The sequence below is a fragment of the Loxodonta africana genome, chromosome 10 (genome assembly GCF_030014295.1).
Source record: "Loxodonta africana isolate mLoxAfr1 chromosome 10, mLoxAfr1.hap2, whole genome shotgun sequence".
NCBI lineage: Eukaryota > Metazoa > Chordata > Mammalia > Proboscidea > Elephantidae > Loxodonta > Loxodonta africana.
In genome coordinates, this window is record NC_087351.1 from 64,486,734 (window position 1) to 64,508,052 (window position 21,319).

Consider the following 21,319-nt stretch of genomic DNA (forward strand, 5'->3'; position numbering starts at 1 on the left):
CTATTTTAACAAAAATCTGGTTTATAGATTAATTTTTATATGCAGACTCCAAGTTTTTCTTCAACCATCTTTTCTTGCCTCTTGACTCAAAAGTACATGTCTTCCATTTCATTGTTAACTTGCTTCTTCTGGAACCTTTTTAAATAATGAGCTCTTTCTGCCCTTCTCCCTCTCTCCTCCATCTTCTGCCTCACCCTTTCTGTTTAGTCCATCTCTGATTAACAGATTGTTAAGTCAGAAACTATGAAGGGTTTTATATTTTCCCATACTAGGAAGCTAACAGCTAACCTGCTACAGTTTTATACACATATACTGACAGAAACTTGCTCTTGAATATAGAGTAGCTAAAGCAAATGGAAGAAATGATGAGGTAAAAGAGCTGAACAGAAGATTTCAAAGGGCAGCTTGAGAAGACAAAGTATTATAATGAAATTTGCGAAGAATTGGAGTTAGAAAACCAAAAGGGAAGAGTATGCTCAGCATTTCTCAAGCTGAAAAAAATTCAAGCCTTGAGTTGCAATGTTGAAAAATTTTATGGACAAAATATTGAATGACCCAGGAAGCCTCAAAAGAAGATGGAAGGAATACACAGAGACACTGTACCAAAAAAAATTGGTTGATGTTCAACCATTTTGGGAGGTAGTTATATGATCAAGAACCAATGGTATTGAAGGAAGAAGTCCGAGCTGCACTGAAGGCATTGTCAAAAAATAAGATGTCTTAGTTATCTAGTATTTACATAACAGAAATACCACAAATCAATGGCTTTAACAAACAGGAATTTATTCTCATACAGTTTAGGAGGGTAGAAGTCTGAACTCAGGGTGCCAGCTCCAGGGGAAGGCTTTCTCTCTCTGTTGGCTCTAGGAGAAGGTCCTTGTCATCAATCTTCCCGTGGTCTAGGAGCTTCTTAGCACAGGGACCTTGAGTCCAAAGGATACACTCAGCTCGCAGCTCTGCTTTGTTAGTGGCAGGAAGTCCGTATCCTCTCTGGTCAATTCTCTCTTTTATATTGCAAAAGAGATTGATTCAAGATATAACCTAATCCTTTAGATTGAGTTCTGCCTCAATAATGTAGGTGCCTGTAATCCCATCTCATTAACATCACAGAGGCTAGGATTTACAATACAGGGTAACCACATCAGATACCAAATGGTAGACAGCCACACAATACTGGGAATCACAGCCTAGCAAAGTTGGCACACATTTTGGGGGGATACAATTCAATCTCTAACACAAGGTTCTAGGAATTAACAGAATACCAGTTGAGATGTTTCAACAAACAGATGCAGCACTGGTGGTGCTCACTCATCTATGCCAAGAAATTTGGAAGACAGCTACCTGGCCACTTGCCTGGAAAAGATCCATATTTGCGCCCATTCTAAAGAAAGATGATCCAACAGAATGCAGAAATTATTGAACAATATCATTAATATCACACGCAAGTAAAATTTTGCTGAAGATAATTCAAAAACAGTTGCGGCAGTATATCCACAGGAAACTGCCAGAAATGATATATCTCTTATTCCACATCCTTTTCTGAATCCGGCTTGAATTTCTGTCAGATGGATCTTGGCTGAAAGCAGAGAATACCAGAAAGACACTTTACCTATGTTTTATTGATTATGCAAAGGCATTCACCTGTATAACAAATCATAACAAATTATGAATAACATTGCAAAGAATGGGAATTCCAGAACACTTGATTGTGCTCATACAGAACCCGTACAGAGATCAAGAGCCAGTCATTCAACAGAACAAGGAGATACTGTGGTACAAAATCAGGGTTGTATCCTTTCACTATACTTACTCAATTTGTATGCTGAGCAAATAATCTGAGAAGCTGGGCTATGTGAAGAACATGACATCAGGATTGGAGGAAGACTCATTAACAACCTGCCATATGCAGATGACACAAACTTGCTTGCTGAAAGCAAAGAGGACTTGAAGCAGTTACTGATGAAGATCAAAGTCTACAGCCTTCAGTATGGATTACAGTCAACATAAAGAAAACAAAAATCCTCACAACTGAACAACATCGTAATAAATGGAGAGAAGATTGAAGTTGTAAAGGATTTCATTTTACTTGGATCCACAATCAATGCCCACAGAAGCAGCAGTCAAGAAATCAAACAATATATTGCATTGGGCAAATCTGCTGCAAAAGACCACTTTAAAGTATTGAAAAGCAAAGATGTCACTTTGAGGACTGAAATGTGCCTGACTCCAGCTATGATGTTTTCAGTCATCTCACATCATGCGAAAGCTACATCATGAATAAGGAAGACCGAAAAAGGAATGATGCATTTGAATTATGGTGTTGGCAAAGAATATTGAATATACCACGGACTGCCAAAAGACTGAACAAATCTGTCTTGGAAGAAGTATAGCCAGAGTGCTCATTGGAAGCGACGGTAGTGAGACCTTGTCTCACGTTTTGAACGTGTTATCAGGAGGGACCATTCCCTGGAGAAGGACATCATGCTTGGTAAAGTAGAGGGTCAGTGAAAAAGAGGAAGACCCTCAACAAGACGGGTCAACACAGTGGCTGCAACAATGAGCTCAAATATAGCAACAATTGTGAGGATGGGGCAGGACCAGGCAGTGTTTTATTCTGTTATACATAGGTTTGTTATGAGTCGGAACCAACTCAATGGCAGCCAGCAACAATGGCTGACAGAAACTCAAGATCCGTGGGTCAGATACAAAGACCGTTTACTATTCATGGCAAAAGCAGAAAGCAGAGCAATGCCTTGCATTGGTTCCCTGAGCTCCAACTTCCATAGGACAACACAGTGAGGGGCCGATGTTATATGCATGGAGTGGTATGTGTTACAGGAGAGGAACCCTGAAATTAGGAAACTCAGATCTTATATACCACTGCTAGTGACTTGCTCATCTTTCCCTCTAGTGAGAGAGACCTTATCTTTACTCAGGAAAGTAAGCAAGTCTTCTCCAGGGAGTTGAAGGAAACTTTACTCTGCTGGAGTGCCACCAGGGAGGGAAATTTTCTCTGTCTTTATTATACTGGCCAGGAAACAAATCTGCCCTCTGACCTTAAGGGAAACATTATCTCTAGTTTCCAAGTATGTTTGCTCAGAAGACCCAGACCGTGCAGAAATGTGAGATATTTGTAGAGAATTGACTCCTAACACAGACTTAATCAGGTTTCTCTTAGCTTTGAATATCTCTCATGTAGTCTGTACTCTCTTTTCTTATTTCCTATCAACTCCTTGCACTTCCACTGAAATTATTCTCTGAGATACAAATGACATCTAACCATTCAATAAAATGGTCTTTTCTTAGTCATTCTTGAGTTTTTGCAGAATTTCTTCCTTTTAACTCTAAGGTACTGCATTGTTTTCTGTGACTAGCATGATTCTTACATCTTTCTCCCCTGCCTACCTCTGTTTCTTTCATTCTTGTGCCTTTTCATTCTGTCCCTTAAATGTGAAAGACCACAGGTTTTCTCTTCTCATTCTACATTGGTCTCCTCAATGTATTCTACTATAAGTTTTAGCCATCACCTCTGTAGGTGACTGTAATTCCTTCTTACATTCCAAAACCCACCACCTGCCTTCTCAGCATTTCTGCCTTGATGTAATAAATTTTAAAATTAAGAATCAGTTCCACATCCTGACCTTTTAATGTTTTTGCCAGTGGGGCCCTTGTCTTACCAGTTCTTCAGATTCAAAACCTGAAAATGTGCTTGACTGGACTCACAAATTCAAAAGTCTTAACTGGAATTCTTTGCCCCATCTAATCCGCTTTCCACACTGTCACCTAAGCAATCACTCAAACATAAAATCATGCTACAGAGTTTATAGGGGTTAAAGCCTCATTCTTTAGCATTTTATATAAAGCGTCCGTGATTTGATGGCTGCTTGCCCCTCCAGGTCATTTCCTGCTGTATTCCCTACACTTCCCCACACCACACGACCATACCTAAATACTTGCTTTGTCCTGAATTCACTGTTCATTTATTCAAACACTGTCTAAAACCTACTATGTACCAGGCATGATGCTAGGCACTGGGGCTATAAGTATGAGTAAGCTATAGTCCCCCTTAGGAAAGAAATGTACAAATAGATGTCATAGAGTGTGATTAGTATCACAAGGAAACAAAATGGTCTTTCTCTCCCTAAGGTAGTTGAGATGACAACATAGAGGATGACACTTGAGTAATGTCTTGAAAGATGGGTTGAAATTTGTTATATGACCACAAAAGCAAATTCCAGGTAAAATACAATATATAAGAAAGCATGGACTTGTGAAATTGAACCCCTTATTTGAGGACTATAAACCTAATTCAGAATTACCAGACTACAAGATTAAAGGTGGAGATAAGAGGATACAAAGATGGGAAGGTGGGGCCAGATGATAAAAAGACCTTTTATATATCAAAGGAGTGTGGACTTTTTCCTAGAATAGTATAATCGTATATACTTTTTAAAAAGAAGTTGGTCCATCATAGTTATAATTATTGAAGCAAGAACCATTGATTAATGCTAAGACTCCTGAATAAAAGAGGAATAAATGATATATACATAATCCCTAAATATTAAATATCCACATGATATTTATTAATTACAATGGGGAAAATAGTAACAACAGTGGAGAAATCTGGTAGATACCACCTTAACCAAGTGATCAAAATTAATTTCACTGTAATGTGACAAATCAACACCATAAGCCTCCCAATACAACTACCTGAGAAGAACACAGCATCACTTCTGTGATACCCTACCAAAATGCATAACCTGAATCCAACCATGAGAAAACATCATATAAACACATATTAGCACACGTTCTACAAAATCACTGGTCTATACTCTTTAAAAATGTCAGTATCATGAAAGACAAAGGAAAAAATGAAGATCAAGGGAGAGTAAATACACATGACATCTTTATGCAATGCATAATCCTAGATTATTCATTCATTTTGCCATAAAGGATATTATTGAGACAATTGGCAAAATCTGAATAAAATCTTTATTTAAATAGTACTATTTGTCAATATTTAATTTTCTGTTGTTTGTAATTATACTCTGGTTACATAAAAGACTCCATTTTAAGGAAGTGTACACTGAGGTACCTAGGGGTAAAGGGGCATCCATCACGTATGCAGTTTATTCTCAAATAGCTTTTAAGAGCCATATATAGAGAGGTTGGAATAAAACAAAAGTGGTAGAATGTTAACATTTAGGAAATCTGGGAAAAGAGTGTATCAGAATTTGTGTTATTATTCTTGCAACTTTTCTGTAAATCTGAAATTATGTCAGCATAATACCTAAAAGAAAACATGTAGATAAAGTTAAGAATGGAGACAAAAGGACCAGTTAAAAGTCTGTTGTAGTAATCCACTGTGGTAGTGGAAATAGAAAAAAGGAATGCATCTGAGAGTGATAGAGGCTAATAGGATAATATCTTAGACTCCTCCATCGCATCCAGCTTCTGGCAGAATAACCAAAATACGGTAGATAGGAGTAGATGCGCAGGCTTCTATATCTGCCTGAGCATTCACCTTCCTAACCCCCTTTATCATTCCGAAGTTGGCTCAAACGTGACCTCCTTTGAGAAGTCCTCCCTGACTCTGCACAGTCTTTGCCCTTCCTGAATTTTGTGATAGTATCGTTTGCATTTATATCACAATGTATCAAAATAGATGGTTTATTTCTCCCATATACTGACCTCCTTGAGAGCAGAAACAGTGGTCATGTTTATGAATTCATGACACGTTTCATAGTGTGTGGCATATAGTAGGTGTTCGGCAAATGTTTGAATGAAACGAGTAAGTTTCATCATAATGTTTTGGGCTTGCCTCTTTCTTTCTAGGCCCCCGAAGTCTCATACTCTATTTCAATAGTCTTGTGACCAGTATTCCTGCTTCTAATCTGTTGTTGCTCTGAAGTAACCTGTACAGTGATGCCAGATTAATGAAATTTCATATTATGGAGTGCCTGTGTAAGAACTGCCAATATCTTCCCACTATCTAAAGAATAAAGTCCAAATTCAACAGTAAGGACTTGAGACCTTAAACCTTCCATGGACTATGCTCTCAGAACATAACGTGTTTATTTCAGATTTCACTTATCTACTTGCCTAACTTTATTCAACAAGTATTTGAGCACTTACCTTATGCAAGACTTTATCAAGTTTATTAAATATGATATATGCTCATTATCTGTGTGTTCATTTTTTGATACCTCGCTTCCTTTTCCACTTCACTTTATCATAAGGGAAAATAATCTTTGGGGAACACTCATCCATATTCATATTTAAATAAATGAGTTCCATTTTAGGACAAAAGATGAGTACTATAATGCAGTTTAGAATAGATTGTGAGTTTCCCAGCACAATGTCTGGTTCATAGTAAAACTGCAATAAATGTCTACATTGAATTATGTAATACTATATAAATTTTTTTAAAGGTAGAAATTTAAGTTTAGGCTATAACAAAGAAATTTATTATTTAAGCTTTTGGAAGCCTGTTTTTTTCTTTATGTAGTTCAACTATTAACATTGTAACTTTATTTGCTATTGTTATTTGTAGTTGTATAAATCCCATTTTGAAACACTAAGTCAAAATAAATTTAAGAATACTATATTATGTATGTTTTCAAAACTTTCTTTTATATTCTTTATAGGTTATATGTAAAGTCAGATGTGCCACTGGACTTGACAAACACAAGTAAGTTTCCTAAGTAGCAAGATGTAAATTTTTTTCACAGTAGACACCTACAGGTAGAGGGGAGTGCTGGTGAGAGTTCCTTAGCAATTTTATAGAAAATCATGTAGATTAGTTCAAAAAAAGTGAATTGAGTAACCCACAGTTCAATTCTCCCCACAACCATGCTTTTGCCTAATACTGCTTGTTGTTATTTTTTTACTCTGCTTCTTCCCTCCTTTAGATGTAGCTTCATAGGGTCCACAAATACTAAGTTAGATCATGCTGTTTGGGGTGACAATGTATAGCATAGTCTCATGAAATAAGTAATTTTTCAGTATTGATTAATGTCAAAAATGGGAATGCTGAGCTGGGGAGTCAGGAGACTTGATTTTCAGACCTAACTCTCATATTAGCTTACTTGCTTACTCTGCAACTCATTTACCCTCTCTAGACTTTGGTTTCCTAAAAAAAAAAAAAAAACTCAGTGCTGTTGAGTGGGTTCCAACTCATAGTGACTCTATAAGACAGAGTAGAGCTGCCCCAAAGGGTTTCCAAGGAGCAGCTGGTGGATTTGAACTGCCGACCTTTTGATTAGCATCTAAGCTCTTAACTGCTGTGCTACCAATTCCCAGGATTTTTAGATAATTTAAAGGTCCTTTTTGGATTTCAAACTGTATACTTATTATTTTCATTATTCAATCTGAGAATATTAAGATCTAAACTTCTCAAATTAAAATCTTTATACTTTGCATGTACACTTAACAAGGTTTGTTTGTTACAGATTACTTTAGTTATTATCTCCAATCTACCTTGTATAAACTATTTCTAAAGGCAGACAAATCTTTATGATTCACACTATTGAAAGTGATCCCAAATAGAAGCTATTACAATGTCAAATAAATTTCTGGAATGTATATATTTAATTAGGTTATGAAAATGTTTGAACTGAGATTACTTTCATACAGATAGTTATTATTGCTACTTGATAAAGACAGCCACACCTTACCTAAAGAGTTTTAATGAAGTGGTCTAATTTTCCTTTGGTCTCTGGCTGATACAAATCACTAAGCACTTAACTACTAGCCAAAAGGTTAGAAATTCAAACCTACCCAGAGGCACCTTGGAAGACAGGCCTGGATATCTGCTTCTGAAAGGTTACAGCCTTGAAAACCCTCTGGAAAAGTTCTACTCTGCCACATTGGGTCACCATGAGTCGGAAGCGACTCAGTGGCAATTAACAACAACAATAATTTTCCTTAGGGGAAGTAGCTAAGCATTTCATTTTCAGAGTTATTCTGTATGCACAATGAATATACAACTTTATAAGAAGATGAGATTAGAACTCTACGAATACTGTCTCTATATTCTTTAGTCAAGTTTGAATGAAATGTTTACATAGATAATCAAAAGTTCATAAAATTGAACATTGTTTAAACCATATTTCCCTTAACTTTTAATATTAGATGGTCGATTTAAATTTAGATTCAGTAAATTAATTTTCCAGGCAAATTATAAAAGCTTGATAATTCTTAGGATGGAAGGGTCAATGAAAATATGCTTAATATTCAAGGCACAACAATTGATCTCTATTCACCAGGAGCAACAGAGGAAGAAGGAGAGTCAGGAATAGGAAGGGGAAATGGAATGTGTGGCTAATTGCCTCAGTAACAAATGCCTTCTTTGCCATGAGACCAGAAGAACCGGGTGGTGCCTGGCTACCATTACTGAACATTTTGATCAAAGATTCTATAGAAGCATCCTGATCAAAAGAGGAAAAATGCAGGAGAGAATTTCAAATTCTCTTGGACTCCAGACTTTCTGGAGCCACAGAGGCTGGATGAACCCCTGAAGCTATTGGTCTGAGATAATCTTTAAACCTTAAACCAAAAATATCCCCTGAAGTCTTCTTAAAACTAAGCAATAGTTTTAGCTTAACTAGTAAAAAAAAAATCTGCCTTGAGTATTATACTCTTTTAAGATCTCTCTATATGGGATCAAATAGACAAAAGCAACTCAAAACATTAGATAGGAACCTTAGGGGGCAGAGAGTGTATGTTAGTGGGGGAGGAACAATTCAAAAAGGGAAGGTGAGAATGATTGCACAACTCAAAGAATTTAATCAGTGTTACTGAATTATACATGTAGAAACTGTTGACTAGGTATATGTTTTGCTGTGTGTATTCTCAAACAGCAACAACAAAATAAAATTAAAAAAAAATTTAAATGTGTTTAATAGTTATGAAAATGAAAGATTCATAATCACTTGAAATAGTGTTAAGATAGTCCTATGTTATTCTTCCTAGTAGAAACAACTGAATTGATGTCCATATGAGATTATTTCTGAAATAATACTGTTTTTAAATAGTTTGTATGCTAATTTCACAACAGAAAGGTAGCCCAAGTAATTCTGAATCATTATTAGATTTGTATTTAATAAAATTATAAAACATTTTCGATTGAAGGAATTATTTTATCTGAAATAACAAACTAATCAGAATTAAAATTAAGTTCTCATTAGTTTTATGAACATCTAACAGACTTGTATTTTTCCTTTCAGAATTCTACTGCATTTGGGCTTTATATTGGCAAGCCTCCTCTTTTTAGTGGTGAACTTGACTTGTGCAATGCTGGTCCATGGAGATGTCCCAGAAAATCAGTTGAAATGGACTGTGTTTGTTCGAGCACTAATTAATGATAGCCTGTTTATTCTTTGTGCCATCTCTTTAGTTAGTTATATATGCAAAATTACAAAAATGTCATCAGCAAACGTCTACCTCGAATCAAAGGTAAGTATTTTTCTGAAATCTGCACTTTTTCCACCCACAACATGCACCTCTGTATCACTCTGATTTTGTTTTTGTCATTGTTTTCTCAGTGGATTTAGGCTCAAATTTGGAGTATTCTGATGGTTTCTTCATTCCTTTTTTCCTAACACCAACTTCTGTGAACTTTCTCTTTTAAAATTTTTTTGTTTTTTTCTCCATTTGAGCAACTTGACAAAAAAAGGAACCTAATGAGCATAACTGTCAGTGTCTACCATGCACCAGACACTGTTCTAGTTGCTTTCCGCATTATCTCACAACAATTCTATGAGGTGGTCTTATTCTAACCTTAAATTCTAACCTTAGGAAAAAAAAAAAAAAGAATTACATCAGGCAGAGGCGCTGTGGCCTCTAAGACCTTATATAACCTGATCCCTGGCTATTTTTCTGATCTCACCTCCTACCTTTCTCCTCTTTACTATTCCAACCACATGAGCATTTCTTTTCCAGTTCCTCATCGCACAGCCCATACCAAGTTCATTCCAGCCATATAGCCTTTGTATATATTGTTCCCTATGCCTAAATTGCATTTCCTACAGATATGCATGTGACAGCTTCTTTGCATTCAGGTCTCAGCTCAGATGTCACTTTTTCAAAGCTGCCTTCCCTAACCACCTAACTCAGGTTATCCCCCCATTCCAATTTCTATATTCATCACCCTCATTTGTTATCTTCGTAGCATTTCTCAGTAGCCGAAATTGTTTGTTCATTTTTTGGAACATTCGTTTTCTGCTTCTCCCACCTAACGTAGTTCTCTTGTCTAGTTCATGCTTCTATCCCTATTGTCTAAAATAATGCCTGGCCTATAAACAAAAAAAATAACCAAACCCAGTGCTGTCGAGTCAATTCTGACTCATAGCGACCCTCTAGGACAGGGTAGAACTGCCCCATACAGTTTCCAAGGAGCGCCTGGTGTATTCGAACTGCTGACCCTTTGGTTAGCAGCCATAGCACTTAACCACTACACCACCAGGGCGGAAACCCTGGTGGTGTAGTGGTTAAGTGCTATGGCTGCTAACCAAAGGGTCAGCAGTTCGAATACATACCAGAAGTTAAATAAATATTTGTTGAATAAATGCATTCCATGCTTGCATATAGTCTTTGCCGAGCCACTTTAGCCTAGTAACCAAATGATCTTTTTACAACTGGGTTGTATCAAGAGCAAATTGAATCAATAAACATTCCCTAAGGTCACATAGTTGAATCAGGCTTCAAACTCAGGTCTGAACACAGATCTCTACTAGTAACTAGTATTATATTTATAATCACACAATGGCTCCATTTAATCTTTTAGGATGTATATGTTTGTACGCTTAATCATGGTAATAGTCCATATGTATTCTTACTAGATTTTGCCATACTACTCTCCAAAAGAATAAACCACTTCATAATGCTACCATCACGTATAGATGTACTTGTTTCCTCTGTTCCATCAGTATTTGGGTTCAAATTTGGTTTATTTTGATTATTTTAATAGATGTGTCTTTAAAGTTTATTTAACTGATATGAATATATATTTCCATGTAGACATTTACTATCCACATTTCTGTATGTATAAACTGTTTCTCAGTGATTTATAGGGCAGGATCTAGGTATATATTCTTTATATATTTGGCATATATGTTTTTGCTTATATTAAAACATATTACCTTTGTTAAGAAAGCCAGCATTTACAACTAGTAGTCTTGTGTGTGTTTAGTTAAGGAGTTTACTCTTAATAAATCCTTCTTATCAACTATTGGTATTGCTACAATTTTAGGTTTTCTATTTATTCTACAAATAGAGTAAGTTTTCTGACTTGATTTTCTTGTGTTCTCTGGATTCTTGGGGTAGACTCTATTATATCATCTCCTTTAATGTTTTGTATCTTAATTACTATTATATTACTTAAAATTTTGTTAAACCTAGATATAAATTAAAATTGGCCAATCTTTTTTTTTTTCTTTTTTGGTGTCCTTATCAGGTTTGAGAATATAAACATTTATCTTATAAACTGAGATGGCTAATGCATACTATGCAGTACAAAGTAGTAAGAATGTAAGCTAGAATCAGATTGCCTAGGTTGAAATCACAACTCTGCCATTTACTAGCTGTATGACTTTGGTACTTTAGCCTCGCTGTCTATCTTTAACTGGAAATAAGTGTAGTAACTATCTCCATAGTACTACTGCAAGGATAGAATGATGCATGAAAAGCAATAGTATGCTGCCTTGCACTAAAAAAAAAAAAAAAGTGTTAGCTACTATTGTCTTCATAATCCAAGTTTAACAAAGTTGTATAGTAGGCATGTTCTTACTTAGGAGCCTTAAACAAATTCTTCCATTATCCATTTGGCAGAAGATTTTTTTGCAGTAAATTTTCTTGTTTTTGTTTTGCTTTTCCCTATTGTTTACCTATTCATTTGCTGGTTTTATTTCAATCAGACTTGCTGTCTTATGATTTTATAGGTGGTTATCCATATTACCCTTATGATAAAAATTATTTTTGATAGTTTAAAGATAACTTGGTAATATGAAAGAATATGATTTAATTTTTTTAAGTAATATCAGCACTGGCACTTAACTATATTTGGAACTCAGTGTAAATACAACTTTATATCCTGCTTTCCACCTCAGACTGTTGTTAATTGCCATCGAGTCAGTTCTGACTCATAGCAACCCTGTGTACAACAGAATGAAACACTGCCCAGTCCTACACTATCCTCACAGTCATTGTTGTGTTTGAGCCCATTGTTACAGCCATTATGTCAATCCATCTCGTTTAGGGTCTTCCTCTTTTTCGCTGACCCTCTACTTTACCAAGCAGGATATCCTTCTCCAAGAACTGGTCCCCCGATAATATGTCCAAGGTATGTGAGATGATGTCTCGCCATTCTCACTTCTAAGGAGCATTCTGGCTATACTTCTCCCAAGACAGATTTGTTTGTTCTTCTGGCAGTCCATGGTATATTCAGTGTTCTTCACCAATGCCATAATTCGCATCTATCAGTTCTTCTTTGGTCTTCCTTATTCATTGTCCAGCTTTTGCATGCATATGAGGCAATTGAAAATAATGTGGCTTGGGTCAGGTGCACCTTAGTCCTCAAAGTGACATCTTTGCTTTTTAACACTTTAAACGGGTCTTTTGCAACAGATTTGCCCAATGCAATATGTCATTTGATTTCTTGACTGTCACATGTGCATTGATTGATTGTAGATCCAAGTAAAACGAAATCTTTGACAACTCAGTATTTTCTCCAATTATCATGATGTTGTTTATTGGTTCAGTTGTGAGGATTTTTGTTTTCTTTATGTTGACATATAATCTCATTAGTAAGTGCTTCAAGTCCTCTTCACTTTTAGCAAGGAAAGTTGTGTTATCTGCAGATTGCAGGCATTTTATTGTGCTATTAAAACCTCTTTTGAGGCTGCATATCATTCCATCATATGGATATATGCCAAAATTTAACTCTTGCCTTATTGAATGACTAAGTGGTTTTCAGAAACAATGTTAGCCTCCATATGGTTAATTTTCTTCAAAATCATTTTGTTTTTATTAAAAAAAAAAAAGTGAGTTAGGGGTTTTAGTAATTACATATAGACTAGACCTGTATATCCCAGTCTTAGTTTATAGAGCACTTAAGTATCTTTTGTGTTAATCTTTTTCACTATTTTTTAATTTGCATTTTATTTTGTAGCAACTGGAACAGTGCTGTGATTTGGTTCTCTTTTTCAAAGTAACAACTCTTATTTGCTTTTTCTTTATTAGTCATTGTCCATGTAAATTGTTCATTTCTGCTCTTTCATTTTCAACCTTCTTACATATTTAAAGGTGTTACTTTGTTTTATGTCTGTGTTCTTATATAATTCATTATTTGTAAACTAATATAGGTATTTAGAGCAGTATGTTTTCTTAGCAAGGCTTTGGCTGCTTTCCATAATCTTTGATATGTTGTAGCAACATTCCTTATTTATCAACAACAAGAAATTTTCTGTTCTGCATTTCAGCCATTTCTCAAGCATTTCATATTTAGACATCGGTGTGAATTAGATATTATTTCCATCCCTAGGTCTTCCTTCATTTTATCTTGGAGTATAGTCTAAAACTCAGGCACCTATCCTGATTAGGTCTTCTAATATCCATAAAAAGTTATCAGTTTTACCCTCTACTTAATTGTCCATGCGTATGAATCTGGCCTGTGAATTTCTGTATTCCAAGTTCTTATCAGAGAAAATAAACTTTTTAAATTGAAAAGCTTAATTGCTAGAAAGACTACCTGAAGTGTGTACAGTTTGTCCATGCTGTATCTATTCTACATTTTATCCTAGTCCAGTCCAAATCATTGCAGAGTTGTGTACTACGACTGCATCGTACCCTGAGTAGAGTTGTCTTCACCAGCCTACACTTTGACGTCATGCTTTGGCCTACATCAAGAAATCTTTTAAGAAAAGTTTATCTTAAATTTTCTTACTTATAAAGTTACTGAGGATATTATCTACACACTGTCCCCATAAAAGATCTTTTCTCAGATTCAGTACCAGGGAAAATAAGTGTTAATTAAATCTTTCTTGCCTCTAGCTATTATGTTGTTCAGAGCCAAATACATGGCTCACCTCTATCAATCAGCGATGACCTTATGATAACCACTTTTGGTTCTCACTCTAGTTTTGTCATACTTTCTTACCTTTTCCCCAACGCATTCCTATGTTTTTTTTTTTTTATATTATGCATATCACTGTCACTGATTCAAATTCTCTTTTGCAGTAAGAGTAGTATAAAAATGAGATTGAATATAATTTTGGATATGTTTATTTTATTCAGGTATATAAAATTTTTTAATTAATTTCGAAAGACCTCAGTGAGACATAGTGATTAAGAGTGGGAACCCTGGGATCAAAGATGTATGGGTGTAAATCCCAGCTTTGCTGCTTATTGGAAAAGTAACTTAACACCTCTAAGCTTCATACTGCTGATCTGTAAAAGGGAGATAATGATAGTATTGCTCTCATGGGTTGTTATGAGGATAGTTATAATACCTTGGGAAACCCTGGAGGCGTAGTGGTTAAGTGCTACAGCTGCTAACCAAAGGGTCAGCAGTTTGAATCTGCCAGGCGCTCCTTGGAAACTCTATGGGGCGGTTCTACCCTGTCCTATAGGGTCGCTATGCGTCAGAATCGACTCGACAGCACTGGGTTTGGTTTTTTTTGTTTAATAATACCTGGCTTATAAGATTGTTGCAAGGATTAAATGACAATGCATATAAAGTACTGAGTATAATGCCTTTTTTATAATGCCTAGCAGTACTTATAAATGCTAGCTATTATTGTCCTAGTGTGTGCCAGGGGACAATGACCTAGCTTCATTGAGTTTTTGAATACCCAAAATTGTTGGCAAAACGTTTATGCATATTTATCTGGGGAGTAGTCCTATATGTTTAAATAAATTCTCAAAATGATCACTGACCCAAAAATGAATAAGAATCACTGAGGAATAGGATTTCACTTTTTTTTTTTTTTTAGTTTTTATTGTGCTTTAAGTAAAAGTTTACAAATCAAGTCAGTCTCTCCCATAAAAACTTATATACACCTTGCTACATACTTCCAATTACTCTCCCCCTAATGAGACAGACCACTCTCTCCCTCTACTCTCTCTTTTCCTATCCAGTTCCCAGCTTCTAACCCCCTCTACCTGCTCATATACCCTCCAGGCAGGAGATGCCAACATAGTCTCAAGTGTCCACCTGATCCAAGAAGTTCACTCCTCACCAACATCCCTCTCCAACCCATTGTCCAGTCCAATCCATGTCTGAGGAGTTGGCTTCGGGAATGGTTCCTGTCCTGTGCCAGCAGAAGGTCTGGGGGCCATGACCACCGAGGTCCTTCCAGTCGCAGTCAGACCATTAAGTCTGGTCTTTTTATGAGAATTTGGGGTCTGCATCCCACTGCTCTCCTGCTCGCTCAGGGGTTCTCTGTTGTGTTCCCTGTCAGGGCAGTCATCAGTTGTAGCCAGGCACCATCTAGTTCTTCTGGTCTCAGGATGATGTAGTCTCCGGTACATGTGACCCTTTCTGTCTCTTGGGCTCGTAATCACCTTGTGTCCTTGGTGTTCTTCATTCTCCTTTGTTCCAGGTGGGTTGAGACCAATTGATGCATCTTAGATGGCTGCTTGCTAGCGTTTAAGACCCCAGACACCACTCTTCAAAGTAGGATGCAGAATGTTTTCTTAATAGATTTTATTATGCCAGTTGACTTAGATGTCCCCTGAAATCATGGTACCCAAACCCCTACCCCTACTACACTGGCCTTCGAAGCATTCATTTTATTCAGGAAACTTCTTTGCTTTTGGTTTAGTCCAGTTGTGCTGACCTCGCCTGTACTGTGTTGCCTTTCCCTTCACCTAAAGTAGTTCTTATCTACCATCTAATTAGTGAATACCCCTCTCCCACCTTCCCTTTCTCCCTCCCTCCCTCCTCTACTAACCACAAAAGAATGTTTTCTTCTCAGTTTAAACTATTTCTCAAGCTCTTATAATAGTGGTCTTATACAATATTTGTCCTTTTGCAACTGACTAATTTCACTCAGCATAATGCCTTCTAGTTTCCTCCATGTTACGAAATGTTTCACAGATTCCACACTGTTTAATGATACGTAGTATTCCATTGTGTGAACATACCATAATTTTATTTATCCATTCATCAGTTGATGGGTACCTTTGTTGCTTCCATGTTTTTGCTATTGTAAACAGTGCTGCGATAAACACGGATGTGCATATATCTGTTCGTGTAAAGGCTCTTATTTCTCTAGGATATATTCCAAGGAGTGGGATTGCTGGATCATATGGTAGTTCCATTTCTAGCTTTTTAAGGAAGCGCCAAATCGATTTCCAAAGTGGTTGTACCATTTGACATTCCCAGCAGCAATGTAGAAGTGTTCCAATCTCTCCACAGCGTCTCCAACATTTATTTTGTGTTTTTTGGATTAATACCAGCCTTGTTGGAGTGAGATGAAATCTCATTGTAGTTTTGATCTGCATTTCTCTAATGGCTAACGATAGTGAACGTTTCCTCATGTATCTGTAAGCTACCTGAATGTCTTCTTTAGTGAAGTGTCTATTCATATCTTTTGCCCATTTTTTAATAGGGTTATTTGTAGTTGAGTTTTTGCAGTATCATGCAGATTTTAGAGATCAGACGCTGATCGGAAATGCCATAGCTAAAAATTTTTTCCCAGTCTGTAGGTAGTCCTTTTACTCTTTTGGTGAAGTCTTTGGATGATCATAGGTGTTTGAATTTTAGGACTTCCCAGTTATCTAGTTTTTCTTCCGTATTCTTATAATGTTTTGAATACTGTTTATGCCACGTATTAGGGCTCCTAACATTGTCCCTATTTTTTCTTCCATGATCTTTATCGTTTTCGATTTTATGTTTAGGTCTTTGATCCATTTTGAGCTCATTTTTGTGCATGGAGTGAGGTATGGGTCTTGTTTCATTTTTTTGCAGATGGATATCCAGTTATGCCAGCACCATTTATTAAAAAGACTGTCTTTTCCCCATTTAACTGTTTTGGGGCCTTTGTCAGATATCAACTGCTCATATGTGGCTGGATTCATGTCTGCATTCTCAATTCTGTTCCATTGGTCTGTGTATCTGTTGTCGTACCAGTACCAGGCTGTTTTGACCACTGCGGCGGTATAATAGGTTCTAAAATCACGTAAAGTAAGGCCTCCCACTTTGTTCTTCTTTTTCAGTAATGCCTTATTTATCCGGGGCCTCTTTCCCTTTCATACGAAGTTGAGGATTTGTTTCTCCATCTCGTTAAAGAATGTCATTGGGATTTGGATCAGAATGCATTAAATGTATAGATCGCTTTTGGTAGAATAAACATTTTTATGATGTTAATTCCTCCTATCCATGAGCAAGGTATGTTTTTCCACTTATGTAAGTCTCTTTTGGTTTCTTGCAGAAGTGTACTGTAGTTTTCTTTGTATACGTCTTTTATATCTCTGGTAAGATTTATTCCTAACTATTTTATCTTGGAGGCTACTGTAAATGGCATTGATTTGGTGATTTCCTCTTCGATGTTCTTTTGTTGGTGTAGAGTAATCCAACTGATTTTTGTATGTTTATCTTGTATCCCGATACTCTGCTGAACTCTTCTATTAGTTTCAGTAGTTTTCTGGAGGATTCGTTAGAGTTTTCTGTGTATAAGACCATGTCATCTGCAAATAGATATAGTTTTACTTCTTCCTTGCCAACCTGGATGCCTTTTATTTCTTTATCTAGCCTAATTGCTCTGGCTAGGACCTCCAACACAATGTGGAATAAGAGCGGTGATAAAGGGCATCCTTGTCTGGTTCCCAATCCTAATGGGAATGCTTTCAGGCTCTCTCCATTTAGGGAGATGTTGGCTGTTTGCTTTGTATAAATGTCCTTTGTTATGTTGAAGAATTTTCCTTCTATTCCTATTTCACTGAGAGTTTTTATCATGAATGGGTGTTGAACTTTGTCAAATGCGTCAATTGATAAAATCGTGTAATTCTTGTCTTTTGTTTTATTTATGTGGTGGATTACATTAATTGTTTTTCTAATGTTGAACCGTCCCTGTGTACCAGGTATGAATCCCACTTGGTCACAGTGAATTCTTTTTTTGATATGTTGCTGAGTTCTATCGGCTAGAATTTTGTTGAGGATTTTTGCATCTACGTTCATGACGGATATAGGTCTATAATTTTCTTTTCTTGTGGTGTCTTTACCTGGTTTTGGTATCAGGGATATGGTGGCTTCATAGAATGAGTTTGGTAGTATTGCGTCCTTTTCTATGCTCTGAAATACCTTTAGTAACAGTGGTGTTAACTTTTCTCTGAAAGTTTGGTAGAACTCTGCAGTGAAGCCGTCCAGACCAGGGCTTTTTTCTGTTGGGAGTTTTTTGATTACCTTTTCAATCTTTTCTTTTGTTATGGGTCTGTTTAGTTGTTCTACCTCTGTGTTTTTTTGGTTTCTTACCTCTGTTTGTGTTAGTTTAGGTAGATAGTGTGTTTCTAGGAATCCATCCATTTCTTCTAGGTTTTCAAATTTGTTAGAGTACAATTTTTCATAGTAACCTGATATGATTCTTTTAATTTCAGCTGGGTCTGTTGTAATATCGCTCATCTCATTTCTTATTTGGGTTATTTGCTTTCTCTTCTGTTTTTCTTTTCTCATTTTGGCCAGTGGTTTATCAATTTTGTTGATTTTTTCAAAAAACCAGCTTTTGGTCTTGTTAATTCTTTCTATTGTTTTTCTGTATTCTGTTTCATTTAGTTCAGCTCTACTTTTTATTATTTGTTTTCTTCTGGTGTCTGTGGGTTTCTTTTGTTGCCCCCTTTCTATTTGTTCAAGTTGTAGGGATAATTCTTTGATTTTGGCCCTTTCTTCTTTTTGTATGCGTGCATTTACTGATATAAATTGTCCTCTGAGCACTGCTTTTGCTGTGTCCCAAAGGTTCTGATAGGAAGTGTTTTCATTCTTATTGGATTCTATTAATTTCTTTATTCCATCCTTAATGTCTTCTATAATCCAGTCTTTTTTGAACAGGATATTGTTTAGTTTCCAAGTGTTTGATTTCTTTTCCCTGATGTTTCTGTTACTGATTTCCACTTTTATGGCCGTATGGTCAGAGAAGATGCTTTGTAATATTTCGATGTTTTGGATTTTGCTAAGGCTTGCTTTATGACCTAATATGTGGTCTACTCTAGAGAATGTTCCATGTGCACTAGAAAAGAAAGTATACTTGGCTGCCGTTGGGTGGAGTGTTCTGTGTATGTCTATGAGGGTCAAGTTGGTTGATTGTGGCATTTAGATCTTCCAAGTCTTTATTGAGCTTCTTTCTCGATGTTCTGTCCTTCACTGAAAGTGGTGTGTTGAAGTCTCCTACTATTATTGTGGAGCTGTCTATCTCACTTTTCAATGCTGATAGAGTTTGTTTTATGTATCTTGCAGCCTTGTCATTGGGTGCATAAATATTTAACATGGTTATATCTTCTTGGTGTATTGTCCCTTTAATCATTGTATAGTGTCCTTCCTTGTCCTTTCTGATGGATTTAACTTTAAAGTCAATTTTGTCAGAAATAAATATTGCCACTTCTGCTCTTTTTTGATTGTTGTTTGCTTGATATATTTTTTTTCATCCTTTGAGTTTTAGTTTGTGTCTCTAAGTCTAAGGTGTGTCTCTTGTAGGCAGCATACAGACAGATCGTGTTTTTCAATCCATTCTGCCACTCTCTGTCTCTTTATTGGTGCATTTAGTCCATTTACTTTCAGGGTAATTATGGATAGGTATGAATTTAGTGCTATCATTTTGATATATTTTTTTTTGCATGTTGTTGACAGTTTCTTTTTCCCACTTAATTTTATGTGCTGAGCAGATTATCTTCATATATTGTCCTTTCCTCATATTTGTTGTTGTTGATTTTGTTTCTGCTGAGTCTCTATTTTTTTCTTGTGTTTTACTTTGATGAGTAGGATAGTTTGTCTCCTTTGTGGTTACCTTGTTATTTACCCCTATTTTCTAAATTTAAACCTAACTTTTATTTCTTTGTATCACTGTATCTTCCTCTCCACATGGAAGGTATATAATTACATTTCTTAGTCCCTCTGTATTATTCTGTAATGTTGTCTTCTTTTATATAATAACATTGTTGTTACCCTGTTCAGAGCTTTTTTTTTTTTTTAAATAATCTTGCTCTGTTTTTTTTGGATTTCCCTGTCTGGGTTGCCTTCTGGTTGCTTTGCCCAGTGTTCTAGTCTTGGGTTGGTACCTGATATTATTGATTTTCTAACCAAAGAATTCCCTTTAGTATTTCTTGTAGTTTTGGTTTGGTTTTTATGAATTCCCTAAACTTGTATTTATCTGAAAATGTCTTAATTTCACCTTTGTAATTAAGAGACAGTTTTGCTGGATATATGATTCTTGGCAGACAGTTTCTTTCCTTCAGTTTTTTAAATATGTCATCCCATTGCCTTCTTGCATGAATGGTTTCTGCCGAGTAGTCCAAGCTTATTCTTATTGGCTTTCCTTCATAGGTGACTTTTTGTTTATCTCTCGCTACTCTTATAAGTCTCTATCTTTCGTTTTGGCAAGTTTGATTATAATATGTCTTGGTGACTTTCTTTTAAGATCTACCTTATGTGGAGTTCAATGAGCATCTTGGATAGATATTTTCTCATCTTTCACAATATCAGGGAAGTTTTCTGCCAACTAATCTGCAACAATTCTCTCTGTACTTTCTGTTATCCCGCCCTGTCCTGGTACTCCAGTCACTCATAGGTTATTTCTCTTGATAGAGTCCCACGTGATTCATAAGGTTTCTTCATTTTTTTGATTCTTTTATCTGATTTTTCTTCAAATATATTAGTGCCAAGTGATTTATCTTTGAGTTCAGAAATTCTAGCTTCTACTTGCTCAGTTCTGCTCCTCTGACTTTCTATTGAGTTGTCTAAATCTATAATTTTATTGTTAATCTTCTGAATTTCTGATTGCTGTCTATGGATTTTTCCAGCTTATTAAACTTTTCATTATGTTCCTGAATAATCTTTCTAATTTCTTCAATTGCTTTATCTGTGTGTTCCTTGGCTTGTTCTGTGTATTGTCTCATTTTCTTCCTGATGTCTTGAAGGGTTCTGTATATTAAACTTTTGTATTTTGCATCTGGTAATTCCAGGAATGCACTTTCATCTAGAAGATCCCTGGATTCTTTGTTTTGAGAGCCTGTTGAGGTGATCATGGTCTGTTTCTTTAAGTGACTTGATATTGACTGTTGTCTACGAGCCATCAATAAGTTATTGTATTAGTTTATGCATCTTTACTATGTC

The 21,319-nt window shown here is 36.1% G+C and overlaps 1 protein-coding gene across 2 annotated transcripts in view; it reads left to right on the plus strand.

The window, feature by feature from the left end:
* GPR137C (G protein-coupled receptor 137C) overlaps positions 1–21,319 on the plus strand; it is an 85,182-nt gene that overhangs the window by 33,147 nt on the left and 30,716 nt on the right. For both annotated transcript variants that reach the window (XM_003408613.4, XM_064292487.1), the window contains exons 2-3: positions 6,648–6,691; positions 9,228–9,456. In XM_003408613.4, coding sequence (XP_003408661.1) covers positions 6,648–6,691; positions 9,228–9,456 — 273 coding nt within the window. The remainder of the gene's footprint in view (positions 1–6,647; positions 6,692–9,227; positions 9,457–21,319) is intronic.